Genomic DNA, 21,306 nt, shown 5'->3' with positions numbered 1-21,306 from the left:
GCCCCCCCCCCCCCCCGTGCCTTCACTCCCCTCAGTACTGAGCACCGAGAGGCTTCCCGTGCCGAGCGGCCAGCAGGCAGGAGAGGCCCCTCTGCGCACGCCCAAGGCACGGCCGGGCAGCCGGGCCCGCTCCCCTCCCCGGTAAGCCCGGCCCCGCGGTGGGCTCGGCTGTCACCTGCTGCTGCCGGGACCCGGACCTGGACCCGGACCCTGCCCGCCGCCATGCTGCTCCCGGGGGCTGCGCCTGCCACACCAAAACGGCGCGGAGGGACCGGAGCCGGCGGGCGGCCACCGGACTGCGGACGCATGGAGCCGCGCTTGCTACAGCCCGCCGGAAACCGGCGGGCACCACGTGACACCAGCCACTTCCGGGGACAGGGAGCACCACGGCTCATGCGCGGAGGCAGGGCTGCAGTACCTAACCTGGACACAAGATGGCAACAGCAAGCGGCGCCCACAGCCGAAACGCCCCCCCCCACCCTCCCAGCCCCCCGATCATTGTCATGTCATCCTTATGGGATCACTGTGGGGGCGGCAAGAGTGTCTGCCGGCTGCTCTGCATCTCTGCCACAGAGCCTTGCTTCAAGCCTCTGCAGATTAGAAATAGGCAAGAGCAGCTTAAAACAGGCCAGAAATGACCACAAATATTGAAGAAGGAGCCAAAACCAGCTTAAAACTAGTAAGGAATGGGCAGAATAAGATGGAAAAGCCTCTCCATTGTTTACAATTTGCCAAAAGAATCTAAAAAAGGTTTAGAAATGGAGAAGAGTAAGATAAAAAATGACCATACAGGAGTTAAACCAAGCTAGGAAAGGGCAAGAACAGGTTAGAAATGGGTAGCCTGAAGCAGATTAGAAATAGGCAAGAGCAGCTTAAAACAGGACAGAAAAGACCATAAATATCTAAGAGGTAACCAAAACCAGTTTAAAACTAGTAAGGAATGGGTAGAATAAAAATTCTGTCTTAAATTTCTATTCAGATCTGAATGGAAAGTGAACACCTTACTTCATTGTAGGGTGAAATTAATGTGGAATAAACAGTACAGGGGCTATTAGGAACTGCCCATTCAGAATGGTGTGTGCCTTCCTGAGGGTTGTGTTTATGTACCCACTCTTCCAAAGTCTCCCATAGCTGAACAGAATCATAAAGTCTCCAAGAGGATTTACTGAATCACACACAAATGAAGTGGTTGCGTGGTTGTGTCTTCTCATGCACAGAACATTCATTTGATAGAATGTCTCTGGGGCTAGGTGAGGAAGAAGACCAACCAGCTAACAGATGGAACAAAACCCCATCACAACACTGCAATCACACCTCACTCTGTGGGCCCTGTGGATAGAACTAGAATTTTCCATTGCTCTCAGGTGCCTCGTTAAGGCACTGAGGGCATTAGTAAGCCTTAATGACCCTAAACAGCCTCACCTGTGCACCAGACCACACCCAGGAGCCCTATTTAAACCGAGCTCTGTGCCTCAGTTTTCTTTAGAACTCTGTTGGAGGAATGCTCTTCAGCTCTGTCCCTGCCTGTGAAGATTCTTAATCTGGACTTCAGATTGACTGCCCGGCTTGATCTTCTCTATGATTATAGAGCAGCTTGGCCATTGCTGGACCTGATGGTGATTTGTGGACTGGATTGCTGCTTGTTCACAAGCCTGATAGACTCCTGGCTGGACTTGGCTGCTGCTGGACCTTCTCTTCTTGGATACCTTGAAATTGGGCCTAGGCTGGCAGAGGTCTCTTCTCCTGCTGTGGGAGCCCAGAGGTGGCCTGGTCTGCTCTTGTTTCCTGAGGGCCATGGAGATCCCTGCAAGGTTTGTGGGCAGTGTGGAGGACACGGCTTTGAGGGTGAGCCTGTGCTACGGCACCAGAGGGGCCTCCTGCCAGGGAGCCGGGAGTGCTGTGTGCTCTGCCTCACCAACTGCCTCATCCACAGAGAACAGCTGGGCTTCTCTGGGCCTTTTGCACGGATTCCTTTGCCTTGAGCAAAATATTTGGCTGCTGAGTTATGAACTAACTCTTTAGACCTGTTTGAGGCACTACAGTGAAGAGCTGCAGGTAAAGGCCTGCAGTCTGAGGAGCAAATTATGTTTGTTTTCCAAGTGCCATGAAGTGCTGCCCCAGAAGTACCACTGCAAGGCAAAGTATGTGGGGCTGGTGTGCCCTTTCTCTGCTATATGTGTGATTGGAGTTGGAAATGGCTTTTAATTGCAATGTTTCATATCGAGCTTGTGGGGGTAGTCTTGCTGAGGCTGACACAACTCCCAGTTTGACTGAGTTAACTGGCTAATTGGAGAGACATGGGAAGATGTACATCGAAAGAGAGTAAGAGGCTTCTGAAACAGGAGGTGGAGAAAGAGAACTCCGTTCAAAATCCATTACCAGGAGCTTCAGCCAGCCTCAAGCAGTCATCTGTAATGCAGCTAAACCAAGGTAAGTGTTGAGCCTTACTGCTTTTACTGATAAGACTTTACTTTTTAAAGCAGTGTGCTGAACATGTTTAAGCGTTTCTATGTATATTTGCAAACATAACTTCTATTGATGTGTCTCAAATGCATTTGGAAGCTAGTTTGTGTGTTTGTGTGCTCTAGTGCTCCTCAGGGTTGCTACAAGTACCAGGTGCTAAAAGCCCTTCAGAATAAGACTAAGCAGGAGCTGCAAGGATATTAAAAGCAAACATTCAGATACTAATCAAACTTCCTACATGTCTCAATAACTGAACAAGTACTATTGTGTGTGCACAGCTACGCAATAGTGCACTTTCTGGGTTTGGCTAGGAAAAGATGTCTTAGCATGGTGTTTGCTCTCTCAGGTAAATTAAAGGCCTGCTAGAGCTGATTGAACCAGTGATGCAGGTGTTGGTCCATCTTATTCAGCCTGGTGAGGTTTCTGTTACTTTGCTTCAGGGCAGTGAGTGAATCATTTTGTCTGGGAGGCTGCAGCTGTGTCTAACCCTGTTTCTATGCTGGTTGGGGAAGGAATGCCTTATGGAAAGGAAGTATACCTGTGTGGTGGTAATGATTACATTGCTGAAGAGATGTTTAAGGCTATACAGCAGTGGTGCTAGATTTAATGCATTGAGACCCTTTGTTATATGTATATGATGTAGTTAAAAAGTATGTCTTGTGATTATTTGTATATGTACAGTTGTATAAAGTTAGTCCTTGTTACAATAGCCTATTTTGTGCTTCTGCATTGGCTCTAGATAACTTGGACCTTCTATCGAATTGATTTTGGCCCAGGTTCACAGGGTTAGTCATAAAACTGAGTTCTTCATAGGACTGGGGCTCCTGAGATATTTTTGAGTCTTTGTGCCCTCTAAGTGAGCATAACCTGCACACAGCATGGTATTCTCAGCTTCTAGAAACAAGTGCTAGAGGATTAGCCTATTAAGTTATGGGGAGAGAGAGGAAAACAGTACCAAGTACTAGCTCTTGTTACATTTGGTTCTAACTGTGCATGTCATTAGAAATTAGAAATAACAAAAAGCTTTTTTTTTTTTTTTTTTCCCCTGCCAAGATGGTCAGAAGCAGAGAGCAATTTTCTTGGATTTAGTACTTGTCAGACTTTTACCCAATTCAGTATTTGATCCTTTCTTAACCCATGGAGGGGAGCTGAGCAGTTTTGTTGGCATTCAGCTTCTGAGCTGCTCTTTTCTTCATCAGGAGAAAACCTTTAAATCACTCACAGACTAATAGAAAATAAACAAACACAGGGTTTAATTTTTATACTTAACTGCTCCACATCTCACTTGAAAAGTTCATGATCATGTTTTAAGAGACTTGCTCATCTCTGGGGGGTGGCCATTTTCCTCCCTGCATGGAGAAGTTCCCTTAGGGTGAAAAGAGGGGAAATTTTAATGGGTTACAGAATGATCTTTCTAAATTCTTGATTACTTTCAATTTTGGGTATGTAATATCTACTGGAGTTCTTAATCAATTGGTGTTTCTAGGTCTTTATTGAAGCTAGAGAGCTGAGTTAGTTTTTTTGTGCGATGTCATGCTAACTGTTGGGTGATGGCTTTTCATAGACATGTTTGAGTCAGCTGTCTGCATAGTGGCTGCCTAGTTTCTCCCATAGGGCAATGCAATGAAGTGTAGTATGTTCTAGAAAGCCTACATGTAGGATGTATGGATTTTGATGGCTGCTGCAGGAGAGGAGTATTTGTTGTTATTGTGGAAATTTGTTGCTGGGTTTTATACTTGCTTGAGTTTGGTGTGTTTTCATCTGGAAAAAGCAGGTTGTATGCTTGGAACAAGAATTTAGCAAAGCTGGAGAGACAGAAGTGCAAATGCTAAATGAAAAAAGCAGAACCTGATGGGTGGTACCTGTTAAATAATGTTCTGTACTGGTGCCAATCAGGGCAGTGTAATGATCAGGGCTTCTATGCATGAGCTTCCTAGGATGTAACATGCTCTATCTGTGCTCTCCTGGCAATATGCTCTACTTTGCTCTTAAAGTCTTCAATTTTTACATGAGTACTTTTTTGACTTTTTTTACCCCATTGAAGTGGATGATTAAATAAAAGCTGTTGTCACTTATCACCAGTCTTAACCTCTCAACACCCTTGTGGTAATAGCACTACTATAAGACTTAATCCTCTTGTTTCATGCCAGCTTCGTGTTGGAGGAGTTACTGTCCCAGAGTCTGTACTCAGTTTATACCAGAGCACAGAGCTCTAAGCTACTAGTAGTAGTCACAGAAACTGAAATCATGAACACTTCCCAGTGATGCTTAATCAAATCTGTGTTAAGGAAGCTGTGGTAGAAAAATGTTTGAGAGCAAAATTTAACAGTGATGGTTTCTGAGGTGTATGGGTAGGTTTAAGTTTTGGTTACTGTAAAATGAAATACATAAACCCATGTATCTATCAGCCTTTCTATAAGGAGTGTAATTAGATCCTTGCCTAGTTAATTGAAGTACCTGTGTGCCAAAGCTTTGTTGTGAAACTGGGAGAAGGTTCTTCCTGTGTGTCAGGCAGTGGCCTTTAACATGGAACTTGCCATTTTAGTATGGAAATTGGAGGCAGCAATCTTAAATTTGCTTTCAGATGACATTTATGAGCTAAACTCAATCATTTATTTGTGGTAAGCTGACACTGAGAGAACTTGTCTTTAGACTAGAGTGGATACTTGGGAAACTTTTTTTCCATTAGAATACCTCTATTTATCGGATGGGTTTACATGGGGAACCTGGAAAATTGCTTCAGAAGTACAAATCACTGGAATTATGGTCATTTTGTGCATATCTTCTCACTTGAACATCATATCTATAAGATATTGATTATAATAGGGGACCTGGTTATTTATAAATGTATAGCCACATTTTAAGGGATTTTAAGGTTTATTTCTTTCTTGAAGAAGCAAAGAACTTTTATTTTTGTGTAATTTTGCATGTAGCCTGACCTTGGAAGATCAAAAAAGAAGAGGCTGCATGTCAAGAGAAGAGAGAAGAGGTGGCGTGTGTAACGGCGAGGTGAGGAGCGGCGTCGGGCAGAAGAGGGGGCATGAGAAAGGCACCCTGGGCAAAGGGAATCCCTGTGGGCACAGGGCGAGGTCACGTAAGAGCATGATGGCACCTTTGGGGGGCCCTGAGGAGCGTTGTGTGCTGGGCGACCTCCCTGTAAGCAGGGCTCAGGTCTTTGCTACTCTTGGTTTTGGCCTTTGGCCGTCTTGCTCCTTTGGCTGCCCGGAGAGCGTGGCAACCCTGTAAGGAGGGTGAGAGCCAGCGTCTCCGCACCCGAGGGGGAAATAGAGCTCTCTTGGACCCCCAGGCCACCCTGTAAGCAGGGGAGGGCCATTTCCCTGTCCCTCTCCTCTGCCCCAGCAGCTCTCTGCCTGCTGGTGGCCTACCCAGCCTGACCCCCTGTTGTCAGGGCGTGTCACAGCATCTGGCCCTTGGCCTGTTGAAGCTCTCCGGCTTCCATGCAGCCCTGGGCATGGTCTGAGGCTCTCCTCTCTTGCTTGGTGAGTAGGGTGACTCCCCGGACAGTGGCTGCACAGAGACCGTCTCCCTTTTTGGGACGTTTTGGTTTGTGTTTGTCTTGTCCTTGTCTATCAATGTGAGGGAGTGAGTGAGCTTGTCCTTTAGGCACCTGTTAAAATTGCTGCAGCTTAGCTTAAGCCTCCCTGGAAGGAGAGCAGGTCTCTGTGCAGTAACAGGGGCGTCTTCCCTAAGTCCACGAGCGGAGGGATGGTCTGGACTCGCCCCTTCTTTCCAAAGACGGCGCCAAGCCACTTAGTCGTGGTGCAGGCAATGCGACCTGCCTGTAGTCAGGATCTGGGTCTCTGCCTGCATGGCTGCCTGTGCTGCTGGTGGCCTGGCAGCGTGACCCCCTGTTGTCAGGGCGTGTCACAGTATTTTCCCCTTTGTGCCTGGAAGCCGGAGAGCTTCAATACGCCGTCACCATAATGAGAACAAACCAGACCTTGTCAAGCCCCAGTCCATTCCCTCTGTACCACTGACCTGGAGCTAGTGAGAATGCATGTACAGTTTAGAGTGAGCTACTGCGTGGGGCTGCAGAGTGGTAATGGAAGGGCTAAAGGCATGAAGCAGATTTGGGATTGGAGCACTGTGTTTCCAGCTTTGACATCAGTTTTCTGTTTTACTTCAGTGCAACTATTTTAGTAATTATTTTTTTTCTTATTAGTTCCTGTCCTTCACCTCTTGGGGAGTTTACTTACTGGATGCACTTCCTGGCCTTGTGTTTGACGCAGCAAAAGAAGATGTGGCACTGTGGACGAGCATACTGAGGAAGCTGCTTCTGGTAAGTAGGTGGAAGTAGAGAGAATAACAGTGCATTCAGCTGGAACTTCAGCACTGAGGCAAGCATGTATCTTGCTGATCTGCTTTGAAAGCTCAGGGCAAAGGCACTACCTTGTCCAGCAGCATAATCACTTCTTTTGAAGTCATTGACTTTTCAGAGGTTTGCTCCATCTGAAGCATTGTCTGCTTTTTTGCACTGCCTTTCTTTGGTATCACAGTGTCCTTGGATAGGTTGCTTCCTTATAAATGTAATGGTGTTTGCTTTGGAACAGTCAGACAAGCTTAGCTCCTGTTGGGCCAAGCTCTTGAATCTTTAAAAGTCAGCTAAGCTGTAAATTGTTCTGCGATTTCCTTGCGATAGTCTGGTTGTGCTGCCGGTCAGCACACAGAAAGAACAGGTCCCTTTTTCAGCTACACTAGCAAGTCTTTTAGCACAGCAGGGAGCTGTGGAGCAGGAGAAAATGAACGTCGGGTTTGGTGTGTGAATAGCTCTTGGGGAATGGGTAGAAGAAAGGGTTGTGTTGGGAGTAAATGTTAGGCTCTGCAAAGCTGAGAAATGTCCAGGTTTTTGCTGCGATACTGAACCTCTTTCTCTTTAGGCTAATCTATTTAGCTTGAATTCATGTGGGTAACTCTGTGCATGTTTAGCAGGTGGATGTAGCTGACTCAAGGGGAAAGCTGAGCAACCTTGGATACTGAGCTCTAATTGGTGAGTCTAGAGGTTACTACTGTTTACAAAGCTAATGTTTATAACTTGTTTGTTCTTGTATTTGTAAAATTGCATTTGTGTATTTTGTAATACTGTATTTGTAAAAACACCGTGGGAAACTACAGCCTTGGCAGAGATCATTCTCTGCACGAAAACATGGGAAATTACAGAAGCATAACAAGACAATTGACCTTGCTTATGCCTGCCAAGAATCTTCTTGTCCAGCAACAAGGCTCAGGGTATTGGGATCGCTCACTGCGTGGCCTTGGCTCTGCAAGAATTGCACGAGTGCGGACTTGTAGAAATGCTTTTTGTTGTGTTAATAAAAAAATGGAGAGGGTGAGGGTGGATGAGAGGGACTATTGATTTTGTACTTGTATGGGTTGTTTCTGTACCCCTATGATGTTTTCCTCCCTGACTGTAACTTGTTAGAATAGTTGCCTTAACTGAAAAAGGAGAGGGTGAGGCTGGATGGGAGGGACTATTGATCTTGTATGGTGCCGCGGCCAGGTGGAGGGGAGAAAACACCGATACGATGTAGGTTCACAAAATGCTCCGTTTATTGATTACAAAGCTGCTCTTAATATACTGTCTTACACGTGATCACGCATTACTTGATTGGCTGCTTCACTTTGCCCACGAGGGATACACGCTCCCCTTTACCTCTCCTGATTGGTTTCACGCCTTCGCTTCAGCTTAGCGTTACATCATGCTTCTGCAATTACTGGCATCCTGTTATTGCATTCCTGTTTTGCTGATCTTGACACTTCTTCTTCTTTTAACCTGGGGTCATAAGTTCACTTTCTCACAGGTTGCTGTAGGCCTCTTCAAGCGCCCATGCTCGACCCCCAACATCTCCCCCTCTTTTTTCAAATAAGGCGTTTGTCATCTGCTGCATGCGTTGCATAATACATTGTAACAGACAAGGTCCAAAAAACAAAATTAACAACATAATCATTATTGGTCCGCTAAACATCATGATTAAACTCCTTAACCAACTACTTATTCCTAACGATTTTAACCAAGAGTCTATAGGATTTGTTTCTACAGTAAGTTCTTTCATATTTTCTTTAAGTTCAAACAAATTCTTGTGAATAGATTCAGAATGATCAGAAAGATTCATACAACACATGCCCAGAAGCATTCTAATGCAAAGGGGATGTGAAGCAGCTGCAGAAGTAAACTGTACAGTGTTAACAGTCAAGGAGTTACACTCCCCCCCCTTTTTTTTTTTTTTTTTTGATCAGACAAAAAGCCATTTATTGCAAAGCTTTAACTCCTTATATACTATTGCTTACACACACCTACAGCAATTTGGCATATCATGATTGGATACTTGTCGTGAAGACCCTTAGTGACTAACATATAATTGGTTAAACACAGGTGTGAGAACTTGACCTCGAATGCTTGCCAACAGTCCACAGTTCTCATAACTCAGTGAATTACAGCTTCTTCTTATCTTGCTTGCTTAGGCTTCCTCGGGCCTCCCATGGCCTTGCTGTATCCCTCAGAGTTATTCAGAGCTCATGTACCAAATATTCATTTTCCTGTGAGAACACTGTCTCCACATCTCCCCCTTTTTAGTTTTACGAAAAGTTTTTGACAATTTATTGTGTCTGCTCTATCACTGCTTGACTTGTGTAATATAACAACCCACTACTCTAGGTAGCATTATTTCAGTAAGATTAGTCTGATTTGAAGTCACTTGAACCTTTATAACATGTGGCATATCAGTGAATCCTACACACCATGTAACAGGTTGGAATAGTTGGGATTTAACAGATATGCTCAGTATACTTTTCCATTACCCATGGTCACACATAATGGCACAGATATTACAAAGATTTTACAAAGATTTCTACCATTGCTGTTTCTTTATGTGGTTGAGTTCTGCGGCTTGGTATGTTTTGCTGGCAGCCAGTATGGTCCTGTTGATAGCTGTACACAGCTGGGCCTACCCTTTTTCTCCTGGATGGCTCTCTGATAACAGCGGAGGCCATCCCTCACATCAAGGTCTGGCATGACATGTGTCTCCACTGCTCTACGCCTGCTGGGTTGCAGCCAGCAGCGAAGCTAAAGGTTCTTCTTGGTGGCAATCACAGAGGCCAACCCAGTCTTGCCCTTGACTGTGGTAGCAGGCATTTGGTCAATCTCTGTCCTTGCACCTTGTTGTCAATGCAGAGTTTCACCTGCTTCACCCACTAACAAGTCACTACTACAGCAAAGCACACACAGATTTACATTAGCAGAGTAACTATCACAGAGTGCATCAGCATGTTGAAGATGCTAATGGCAGCGAGGGACTAACCAAAGAAACTTCTTACCAGTGGAGTTCTCCCACCCTCTTAATTTGTTCCATTACTTGCTTTATAACAGTACCATCATCTTAGAATCTTTCTAGCTTTTGCCTTAGTATTTTCTAGCAGCTACTGCAAATTTGCTTTCTTTAACATCTCTTTTACAAGTGACAAATCCATACAATACAACGTATAGTTTCTTATTAGCAACTGGCTAGTAAATACAGGTGGTTTTATACACAAAATCACAACCTCTAATAATAGCTACTTTACAAGCATGCATATTCAAGCTGTTAATTTTCAGTTGCCCTCAAGTGATTTTTTTTGTTGTTGTTTTTTTTTTTGTTGTTGTTGGTTTTTTTTTTCAAAGTTGCTCACCCTGCTTTGCACAGCTAAAACCACCGGCCTATCGGCAACTGCGCTTTTGCATTAACCTTTTCTTGCCCGAAAGGTTAAACTGCTACCTGTTAAAACTTTTACATGAACCTGACAACAAAAAATATACAGAACACTGTCTGCCCTCATCACACACACACACAGACACACACACACACACATATGGGATCCCGCAAGCACACTCCACACAACTACAATATTTGAAACACAAAATCCAGACAATCATTGTTCCCACTACACAGTCCCACATACAGGACGTGGCACAAGGACCCTGTAAAGACTATCAGGAAACCAGCTCCGAGAAGCATCATCACAGTGCAAGGTGGCAGGCTCAACCTTAGCGGGCGTCCCCACAGAGGCTCTGCCTCCCTCACATCGCATGAGGCTTGGGCTTTTTTACTGACCAAAATGCACACTCGTTCCTACACAGGTGGCCAGCCTATGTTGGAGGAAGTTGCCAGCAATATCTATAAAGGTTTCCAAGGGTAGATAGAAACGTGGACATACTTATATTTACCAACTTCTAGTACATGAGTGTCACAGAGAGACTGTATCAAAGGAGTAGTATACGGGGTCCCAACTCCACGGTCTTACACATTCTGCCCGATACCCCTGATAAGAGCATACAAGAGACCATCCCATCTTGGGTGGGAAGCACACACACCATGGGAAACCGTGCAATACATCCACATCCCCCACCCATCTCACTTCTCCCTTTACAGCTACCCATTTATCATGAGGATATGGGGGATATAAATCAGGCTTCTTTTCCGGATGAATAGGCTCCAGGTCAAAAGCACCATCCAGGTCAGCATCGGCATTATCAGGCATCAGAATCTCAGGAGCAGCAACAGCAAACTGATAAACGTGCACAGGCTCCATCTCGGGGTCAATAGGGCTCAGGTCGAAAGGATCGTCTTCATCCCCGTCCTCAGTCTTCGCTGCTGCAGCGGCAACCAGTGGAGGTTCGGGGGGGGGAGGGGGGGGGGGCACGCTGATCTCCATGATCTCATTTTTTTTTTTACTTTAACATCTCTAAAACAGTTCTCCAAATGACTAACAAACTTTTCACAGCATCATTGCCTTTCGTGGCTGCATTCCACAGCTTAACTCCTGCCCCATTCCACAAGGATATCTCAAATCCGGTAGACTCATAAATCTCTGGGTAACGTGTCTTCAACCATTTCAACATTAACTTTAGGTCTGTCTCTTTAAGGGTTGCTCCCTTCACCTTAGGAAGGACTGAAAACATCCATAAATCAGGGGCTTCTTCCTTAGTAATTTTCTCCCAAGTCTCGAGATTAAAAGCTTCACCGACTCCCACAATTCTTCCCCTATCTTACGCCATTGATCTTTGGAGAATAACTGTCCAGTATTTTCTAACAACCCCCTTCGTCGGCACCAAAATAAAAAGTCCACAAGTTCCTGTCGGGGTATCGAGTACCCTGTTTTCTTCGCTACGCATAGCACTCCTTCTGTCGTAGCCTTTTCTATCGCTGATACAGCGAAACCCATCCCGAAACAGACCGCAGTCTGCCTGACTCACCGGTCAGCCGTGGCCACGTAATTTGACCTCTTTTCCTGCCTCTCTCGGGCAGCCTGCCTCTCTCAGGCAGCCGGGATCTCCACCTTCTCTCGTCCACGGTCTCTCTCTCTCCTGGTATCACGTCGGTGTCACCAAAATGCCGCGGCCAGGTGGAGGGGAGAAAACACCGATATGATGTAGGTTCACAAAATGCTCCGTTTATTGATTACAAGGCTGCTCTTAATATACTGTCTTACGATCACGCATTACTTGATTGGCTGCTTCACTTTGCCCACGAGGGATACACGCTCCCCTTTACCTCTCCTGATTGGTTTCACACCTTCGCTTCAGCTTAGCATTACATCATGCTTCTGCAATTACTGGCATCCTGTTATTGCATTCCTGTTTTGCTGATCTTGACACTTCTTCTTCTTTTAACCTGGGGTCATAAGTTCACTTTCTCACAGCTTGCTGTAGGCCTGTTCAAGCGCCCATGCTCGACCCCCAACAGTATGGGTTGTTTCTGTACCACTATGATGTTTTTCTCCCAGGCTATAACTTGTTGTACTTGTTGTCTGAACTGAAAAAGGAGAGGGTGAGGGTGGATGGGACTGGCCATTGATGTTGTACTTGTATGGGTTGTTTCTGTACCCCTATGATGTTTTCCTCCCTGATTATAACTTGTTATAATTGTTGCCTTAAAAAGGGAGAGGGTGAGTGTGGATGGGATGGACTATTGATCTTGTATGGGTTGATTCTGTACCCCTATAATGTTTCCCTCCCTGACTATAACTTGTTATAATTGTTGCCTTAACTGAAAACGGAGTGGCCGGGGGTGGATGGGAGGGACTATTGATCTTGTATGGGTTGTTTTTGTACCTCTATAATGTTTTTCTCCCAGACTTTAACTTGTTGTACTTATTGTCTGAACTGAAAAGGGAGAGGGAGAGGGTGAGGGTGGATGGGACTGGCCATTGATGTTGTACTTGTATGGCTTGTTTCTGTACCCCTATGATGTTTTCCTGCCTGATTATAACTTGTTATAATTGTTGCCTTAAAGAGGGAGAGGGTGAGTGTGGATGGGATGGACTATTCATCTTGTATAGGTTGTTTCTGTACCCCTATGTTTTCCTCCCTGACTGTAACTTGTTATGATTGTTGTGTTAATTGAAAAAGAGGGTGAGGGTGGATGGGATGGACTATTAATCTTGTATGGATTGTTTCTGTACCACTATGATGTTTTTCTCCCTGAATATAACTTGTTGTAATTGTTGTGTTAATTGAAAAAGGAGAGGGTGAGGGTGGATGGGATGGACTATTGATCTTGTACTTGTATTGGTTGTTCCTGTACCCCTATGATTTTTTCCTCCCTGACTGTAACTTGTTGTAATTGTTGCCTTAACTGAAAAAGCAGAGGGTGGGGGTGGATGGGAGGGACTATTGATCTTGTACTTGTATGGGTTGTTTGTGTACCCCTATGATGTTTTCCTGCCTGATTATAACTTGTTATAATTGTTGCCTTAAAAAGGGAGAGGGTGAGTGTGGATGGGATGGACTATTGATCTTGTGCTTGTATTGGTTGTTTCTGTACCCCAATGATTTTTTCCTCCCTGACTGTAACTTGTTGTAATTGTTGCCTTAACTGAAAAAGCAGAGGGTGAGGGTGGATGGGAGGGACTATTGATCTTGTACTTGTATTGGTTGTTTCTGCACCCCTTATGATTTTTTCCTCCCATGACTGTAACTTGTTGTAATTGTTGTGTTAATTGAAAAAGGAGAGGGTGAGGGTGGATGGGATGGACTATTGATCTTGTATGGGTTGTTTCTGTACCCCTATGATGTTTTCCTCCCTGACTGTAACTTTTTATATTTGTTGTGTTAATTGAAAAAGAGGGTGAGGGTGGATGGGATGGACTATTGATCTTGTATGGGTTGTTTCTGTATCCCTATGATGTTTTCCTCCCTGACTGTAACTTGTTATGATTGTTGTGTTAATTGAAAAAGGAGAGGGTGAGGGTGGATGGGATGGAATATTGATCTTGTACTTGTATTGGTTGTTTCTGTACCCCTATGATTTTTTCCTCCCTGACTGTAACTTGTTGTAATTGTTGTGTTAATTGAAAAAGGAGAGGGTGAGGGTGGATGGGATGGACTATTGATCTTGTATAGGTTGTTTCTGTACCCCTATGATGTTTTCCTCCCTGACTGTAACTTGTTGTAATTGTTGTGTTAATTGAAAAAGGAGAGGGTGAGGGTGGATGGGACTGGCCATTGATGTTGTACTTGTATGGGTTGTTTCTGTACCCCTATGATGTTTTCCTCCCTGATTGTAACTTGTTATAATTGTTGCCTTAAAAAGGGAGAGGGTGAGTGTGGATGGGATGGACTATTGATCTTGTATAGGTTGTTTCTGTACCCCTATGATGTTTTCCTCCCTGAATATAACTTGTTATAATTGTTGCCTTAACTGAAAAAGCAGAGGGTGGGGGGGGATGGGAGGGACTATGTATCTTGTACTTGTATGGGTTGTTTCTGTACCCCTATGATGTTTTGGCAGGTAAGTCAATTTTCCAGGTAAGTCAATTTTCCAGGTAAGTCAATGCTAGATGATAGATGGGTACATGATCCATGGTAGATGATAGATGATGACAGTTGGGTACATGATAGATGGCAGATGATAGATGGCAGTTGAGAGATGGCAGATGAGACATGATAGATGACAGCAAGGCAAGGCAAATTAGGCGCTAGGTAGATCCGTTCCGGGTCGCCGCTAGGGCTAGGGTCGTCACTAGGGTTAGGGTACACTCTTCCTGACATCATTAGGTTTAGGGTGCACTCTTCCCGACATTAGGGTTAGGGTACCCACTTTCCGACATTAGGGTTAGGGTGCACTCTTCCCGACATTAGGGTTAGGGTGCACTCAATCTGACATTATGGCTGGGGTGCACTCCTCCCGACATTAGGGTTAGGGTACCCACTTTCCGACATTAGGGTTAGGGTGCACTCTTCCCGACATTAGGGTTAGGGTGAACTCAATCTGACATTATGGCTGGGGTGCACTCTTCCCGACATTAGGGTTAGGGTACCCACTTTCCGACATTAGGGTTAGGGTGCACTCTTCCCGACATTAGGGTTAGGGTACCCCCTTTCCGACATTAGGGTTAGGGTGCCCTCTTCCCGACATTAGGGTTAGGGTGCACTCAATCTGACATTATGGCTGGGGTGCACTCTTCCCGACATTAGGGTTAGGGTACCCACTTTTCGACATTAGGGTTAGGGTGCACTCTTCCCGACATTAGGGTTAGGGTGCCCTCTTCCCGACATTAGGGTTAGGGTGCACTCAATCTGACATTATGGCTGGGGTGCACTCTTCCCGACATTAGGGTTAGGGTACCCACTTTTCGACATTAGGGTTAGGGTGCACTCTTCCCGACATTAGGGTTAGGGTACCCCCTTTCCGACATTAGGGTTAGGGTGCCCTCTTCCCGACATTAGGGTTAGGGTGCACTCAATCTGACATTATGGCTGGGGTGCACTCTTCCCGCCATTAGGGTTAGGGTACCCTCAGTCTGACATTATGGCTGGGTTGCCCCCTTCCCGACATTAGGGTTAGGGTACCCACTTTCCGCCATTAGGGTTATTGTCCCCCCTTTCCGACATTAGGGTTAGGGCCCCCCCCCCCCCCCCATCTCCGACATTAGGGCTAGGGTGCCCTCTTCCCGCCATTAGGGTTAGGGTGCCCTCAGTCTGACATTATGGCTGGGGTGCCCCCTTCCCGACATTAGGGTTAGGGTACCCACTTTCCGCCATTAGGGTTATTGTCCCCCCTTTCCGACATTAGGGTTAGGGCCCCCCTCCCCCCCCCATCTCCGACATTAGGGCTAGGGTGCCCTCTTCCCGCCATTAGGGTTAGGGTGCCCTCAGTCTGACATTATGGCTGGGGTGCCCCCTTCCCGACATTAGGGTTAGGGTACCCACTTTCCGCCATTAGGGTTATTGTCCCCCCTTTCCGACATTAGGGTTAGGGCCCCCCCCCCCCCCCCATCTCCGACATTAGGGCTAGGGTGCCCTCTTCCCGCCATTAGGGTTAGGGTGCCCTCAGTCTGACATTATGGCTGGGGTGCCCCCTTCCCGACATTAGGGTTAGGGTACCCACTTTCCGCCATTAGGGTTATTGTCCCCCCTTTCCGACATTAGGGTTAGGGCCCCCCCCCCCCCCCCCTATCTCCGACATTAGGGCTAGGGTGCCCTCTTCCCGCCATTAGGGTTAGGGTGCCCTCAGTCTGACATTATGGCTGGGGTGCCCCCTTCCCGACATTAGGGTTAGGGTACCCACTTTCCGCCATTAGGGTTATTGTCCCCCCTTTCCGACATTAGGGTTAGGGCCCCCCCTATCTCCGACATTAGGGCTAGGGTGCCCTCTTCCCGCCATTAGGGTTAGGGTGCCCTCAGTCTGACATTCTGGCTGGGGTGCCCCCTTCCCGACATTAGGGTTAGGGTACCCACTTTCCGCCATTAGGGTTATTGTCCCCCCTTTCCGACATTAGGGTTAGGGCCCCCCCTATCTCCGACATTAGGGCTAGGGTGCCCTCTTCCCGCCATTAGGGTTAGGGTGCCCTCAGTCTGACATTCTGGCTGGGGTGCCCCCTTCCCTACATTAGGGTTAGGGTACTCACTTTCCGCCATTAGGGTTATTGTCCCCCCTTTCCGACATTAGGGTTAGGGCCCCCCCCCCCCCCCCTATCTCCGACATTAGGGCTAGGGTGCCCTCTTCCCGCCATTAGGGTTAGGGTGCCCTCAGTCTGACATTCTGGCTGGGGTGCCCCCTTCCCGACATTAGGGTTAGGGCACCCACTTTCCGCCATTAGGGTTATTGTCCCCCCTTTCCGACATTAGGGTTAGGGCCCCCCCCCCCCCCCCCTATCTCCGACATTAGGGCTAGGGTGCCCTCTTCCCGCCATTAGGGTTAGGGTGCCCTCAGTCTTACATTATGGCTGGGGTGCCCGCTTCGCGACATTAGGGTTAGGGTACCCACTTTCCGCCATTAGGGTTATTGTCCCCCCTTTCCGACATTAGGGTTAGGGCCCCCCCCCCCCCCCCCCCCATCTCCGACATTAGGGCTAGGGTGCCCTCTTCCCGCCATTAGGGTTAGGGTGCCCTCAGTCTGACATTATGGCTGGGGTGCCCCCTTCCCGGCATTAGGGTTAGGGTACCCACTTTCCGCCATTAGGGTTATTGTCCCCCCTTTCCGACATTAGGGTTAGGGCCCCCCCCCCCCCCCATCTCCGACATTGGGGCTAGGGTGCCCTCTTCCCGCCATTAGGGTTAGGGTGCCCTCAGTCTGACATTCTGGCTGGGGTGCCCCCTTCCCGACATTAGGGTTAGGGTACCCACTTTCCGCCATTAGGGTTATTGTCCCCCCTTTCCGACATTAGGGTTAGGGCCCCCCCCCCCCCCCCATCTCCGACATTAGGGCTAGGGTGCCCTCTTCCCGCCATTAGGGTTAGGGTGCCCTCAGTCTGACATTCTGGCTGGGGTGCCCCCTTCCCGACATTAGGGTTAGGGTACCCACTTTCCGCCATTAGGGTTATTGTCCCCCCTTTCCGACATTAGGGTTAGGGCCCCCCCCCCCCCCCCTATCTCCGACATTAGGGCTAGGGTGCCCTCTTCCCGCCATTAGGGTTAGGGTGCCCTCAGTCTGACATTCTGGCTGGGGTGCCCCCTTCCCGACATTAGGGTTAGGGTACCCACTTTCCGCCATTAGGGTTATTGTCCCCCCTTTCTGACATTAGGGTTAGGGCCCCCCCCCATCTCCGACATTAGGGCTAGGGTGCCCTCTTCCCGCCATTAGGGTTAGGGTGCCCTCAGTCTGACATTCTGGCTGGGGTGCCCCCTTCCCGACATTAGGGTTAGGGTACCCACTTTCCGCCATTAGGGTTATTGTCCCCCCTTTCCGACATTAGGGTTAGGGCCCCCCCTATCTCCGACATTAGGGCTAGGGTGCCCTCTTCCCGCCATTAGGGTTAGGGTGCCCTCAGTCTGACATTCTGGCTGGGGTGCCCCCTTCCCGACATTAGGGTTAGGGTACCCACTTTCCGCCATTAGGGTTATTGTCCCCCCTTTCCGACATTAGGGTTAGGGCCCCCCCCCCCCCCCCCATCTCCGACATTAGGGCTAGGGTGCCCTCTTCCCGCCATTAGGGTTAGGGTGCCCTCAGTCTGACATTATGGCTGGGGTGCCCCCTTCCCGGCATTAGGGTTAGGGTACCCACTTTCCGCCATTAGGGTTATTGTCCCCCCTTTCCGACATTAGGGTTAGGGCCCCCCCCCCCCCCCATCTCCGACATTAGGGCTAGGGTGCCCTCTTCCCGCCATTAGGGTTAGGGTGCCCTCAGTCTGACATTCTGGCTGGGGTGCCCCCTTCCCGACATTAGGGTTAGGGTACCCACTTTCCGCCATTAGGGTTATTGTCCCCCCTTTCCGACATTAGGGTTAGGGCCCCCCCCCCCCCCCCATCTCCGACATTAGGGCTAGGGTGCCCTCTTCCCGCCATTAGGGTTAGGGTGCCCTCAGTCTGACATTCTGGCTGGGGTGCCCCCTTCCCGACATTAGGGTTAGGGTACCCACTTTCCGCCATTAGGGTTATTGTCCCCCCTTTCCGACATTAGGGTTAGGGCCCCCCCCCCCCCCCCTATCTCCGACATTAGGGCTAGGGTGCCCTCTTCCCGCCATTAGGGTTAGGGTGCCCTCAGTCTGACATTATGGCTGGGGTGCCCCCTTCCCGACATTAGGGTTAGGGTACCCACTTTCCGCCATTAGGGTTATTGTCCCCCCTTTCTGACATTAGGGTTAGGGCCCCCCCCCCCCCCCCCATCTCCGACATTAGGGCTAGGGTGCCCTCTTCCCGCCATTAGGGTTAGGGTGCCCTCAGTCTGACATTCTGGCTGGGGTGCCCCCTTCCCGACATTAGGGTTAGGGTACCCACTTTCCGCCATTAGGGTTATTGTCCCCCCTTTCCGACATTAGGGTTAGGGCCCCCCCCCCATCTCCGACATTAGGGCTAGGGTGCCCTCTTCCCGCCATTAGGGTTAGGGTGCCCTCAGTCTGACATTCTGGCTGGGGTGCCCCCTTCCCGACATTAGGGTTAGGGTACCCACTTTCCGCCATTAGGGTTATTGTCCCCCCTTTCCGACATTAGGGTTAGGGCCCCCCCCCCCCCCCTATCTCCGACATTAGGGCTAGGGTGCCCTCTTCCCGCCATTAGGGTTAGGGTGCCCTCAGTCTGACATTCTGGCTGGGGTGCCCCCTTCCCGACATTAGGGTTAGGGTACCCACTTTCCGCCATTAGGGTTATTGTCCCCCCTTTCCGACATTAGGGTTAGGGCCCCCCCCCCCCCCCCATCTCCGACATTAGGGCTAGGGTGCCGTCTTCCCGCCATTAGGGTTAGGGTGCCCTCAGTCTGACATTGTGGCTGGGGTGCCCCCTTCCCGACATTAGGGTTAGGGTACCCACTTTCCGCCATTAGGGTTATTGTCCCCCCTTTCCGACATTAGGGTTCGGGCCCCCCCCCCCCCCCCTATCTCCGACATTAGGGCTAGGGTGCCCTCTTCCCGCCATTAGGGTTAGGGTGCCCTCAGTCTGACATTCTGGCTGGGGTGCCCCCTTCCCGACATTAGGGTTAGGGTACCCACTTTCCGCCATTAGGGTTATTGTCCCCCCTTTCCGACATTAGGGTTTGGGCCCCCCCCCCTATCTCCGACATTAGGGCTAGGGTGCCCTCTTCCCGCCATTAGGGTTAGGGTGCCCTCAGTCTGACATTCTGGCTGGGGTGCCCCCTTCCCGACATTAGGGTTAGGGTACCCACTTTCCGCCATTAGGGTTATTGTCCCCCCTTTCCGACATTAGGGTTAGGGCCCCCCCCCCCCCCCATCTCCGACATTAGGGCTAGGGTGCCCTCTTCCCGCCATTAGGGTTAGGGTGCCCTCAGTCTGACATTCTGGCTGGGGTGCCCCCTTCCCGACATTAGGGTTAGGGTACCCACTTTCCGCCATTAGGGTTATTGTCCCCCCTTTCCGACATTAGGGTTAGGGCCCCCCCCCCCCCCATCTCCGACATTAGGGCTAGGGTGCCCTCTTCCCGCCATTAGGGTTAGGGTGCCCTCAGTCTGACATTCTGGCTGGGGTGCGCCCTTCCCGACATTAGGGTTAGGGTACCCACTTTCCGCCATTAGGGTTATTGTCCCCCCTTTCCGACATTAGGGTTAGGGCCCCCCCCCCCCCCCCATCTCCGACATTAGGGCTAGGGTGCCCTCTTCCCGCCATTAGGGTTAGGGTGCCCTCAGTCTGACATTCTGGCTGGGGTGCCCCCTTCCCGACATTAGGGTTAGGGCACCCACTTTCCGCCATTAGGGTTATTGTCCCCCCTTTCCGACATTAGGGTTAGGGCCCCCCCCCCCCCCCCATCTCCGACATTAGGGCTAGGGTGCCCTCTTCCCGCCATTAGGGTTAGGGTGCCCTCAGTCTGACATTATGGCTGGGGTGCCCCCTTCCCGACATTAGGGTTAGGGTACCCACTTTCCGCCATTAGGGTTATTGTCCCCCCTTTCCGACATTAGGGTTTGGGCCCCCCCCCCCCCCCCCCATCTCCGACATTAGGGCTAGGGTGCCCTCTTCCCGCCATTAGGGTTAGGGTGCCCTCAGTCTGACATTGTGGCTGGGGTGCCCCCTTCCCGACATTAGGGTTAGGGCACCCACTTTCCGCCATTAGGGTTATTGTCCCCCCTTTCCGACATTAGGGTTAGGGGCCCCCCCCCCCCCCTATCTCCGACATTAGGGCTAGGGTGCCCTCTTCCCGCCATTAGGGTTAGGGTGCCCTCAGTCTGACATTGTGGCTGGGGTGCCCCCTTCCCGACATTAGGGTTAGGGCACCCACTTTCCGCCATTAGGGTTATTGTCCCCCCTTTCCGACATTAGGGTTAGGGCCCCCCCCCGCCCCCCCTATCTCCGACATTAGGGCTAGGGTGCCCTCTTCCCGCCATTAGGGTTAGGGTGCCCTCAGTCTGACATTGTGGCTGGGGTGCCCCCTTCCCGACATTAGGGTTAGGGCACCCACTTTCCGCCATTAGGGTTATTGTCCCCCCTTTCCGACATTAGGGTTAGGGCCCCCCCCCCCCCCCCATCTCCGACATTAGGGCTAGGGTGCCCTCTTCCCGCCATTAGGGTTAGGGTGCCCTCAGTCTGACATTATGGCTGGGGTGCCCCCTTCCCGACATTAGGGTTAGGGCACCCACTTTCCGCCATTAGGGTTATTGTCCCCCCTTTCCGACATTAGGGTTAGGGCCCCCCCCCCCCCCCCATCTCCGACATTAGGGCTAGGGTGCCCTCTTCCCGCCATTAGGGTTAGGGTGCCCTCAGTCTGACATTATGGCTGGGGTGCCCCCTTCCCGACATTAGGGTTAGGGCACCCACTTTCCGCCATTAGGGTTATTGTCCCCCCTTTCCGACATTAGGGTTAGGGCCCCCCCCCCCCCCCCTATCTCCGACATTAGGGCTAGGGTGCCCTCTTCCCGCCATTAGGGTTAGGGTGCCCTCAGTCTGACATTATGGCTGGGGTGCCCC

The 21,306-nt window shown here is 49.5% G+C and overlaps 1 protein-coding gene across 4 annotated transcripts; it reads left to right on the top strand.

Moving 5' to 3' along the window:
• The first annotated feature begins 2,242 nt into the window (after positions 1 to 2,242).
• Positions 2,243 to 7,629, top strand: LOC117438388 (ribosomal oxygenase 2-like). Of its 4 annotated transcripts, XR_004550741.1 has the most exons (5): positions 2,243 to 2,430; positions 5,397 to 5,472; positions 6,647 to 6,763; positions 7,411 to 7,471; positions 7,597 to 7,629. XR_004550741.1 is itself a non-coding variant. In XM_034073927.1 (4 exons), exons 1-4 carry the CDS (start codon positions 4,990 to 4,992, stop codon positions 7,459 to 7,461), a joined length of 336 nt encoding a protein of 111 aa, XP_033929818.1. In that variant the 5' UTR covers positions 4,956 to 4,989; the 3' UTR covers positions 7,462 to 7,573. The 4 variants fall into 4 exon arrangements, 2 of the variants coding, with proteins under 2 accessions (XP_033929818.1, XP_033929817.1); XR_004550740.1 differs by lacking the exon at positions 7,597 to 7,629 and having other exon boundaries at positions 7,411 to 7,573; XM_034073927.1 differs by lacking the exons at positions 2,243 to 2,430; positions 7,597 to 7,629 and adding an exon at positions 4,956 to 5,084 and having other exon boundaries at positions 7,414 to 7,573.
• The last annotated feature ends 13,677 nt before the right edge of the window (positions 7,630 to 21,306 follow it).

Source organism: Melopsittacus undulatus, unplaced genomic scaffold (genome assembly GCF_012275295.1).
Source record: "Melopsittacus undulatus isolate bMelUnd1 unplaced genomic scaffold, bMelUnd1.mat.Z mat_scaffold_199_arrow_ctg1, whole genome shotgun sequence".
Lineage (NCBI taxonomy): Eukaryota > Metazoa > Chordata > Aves > Psittaciformes > Psittaculidae > Melopsittacus > Melopsittacus undulatus.
This window is presented reverse-complemented; position numbering and strand designations above follow the sequence as displayed.

What these genes read in the sequence shown, in the direction of transcription:
- LOC117438388 (XM_034073926.1), top strand. Translation starts at nt 4,990, where the DNA reads ATGGAACTTGCCATTTTAGTATGGAAATTGGAGGCAGCAATCTTAAAT. An exon ending in AACTCAATCATTTATTTGTG is followed by an intron (nt 5,085 to 5,396) that starts GTAAGCTGACAC and finishes TTTTGCATGTAG; the next exon opens with CCTGACCTTGGAAGATCAAA. An exon ending in TACTGAGGAAGCTGCTTCTG is followed by an intron (nt 6,764 to 7,410) that starts GTAAGTAGGTGG and finishes GTGCATGTTTAG; the next exon opens with CAGGTGGATGTAGCTGACTC.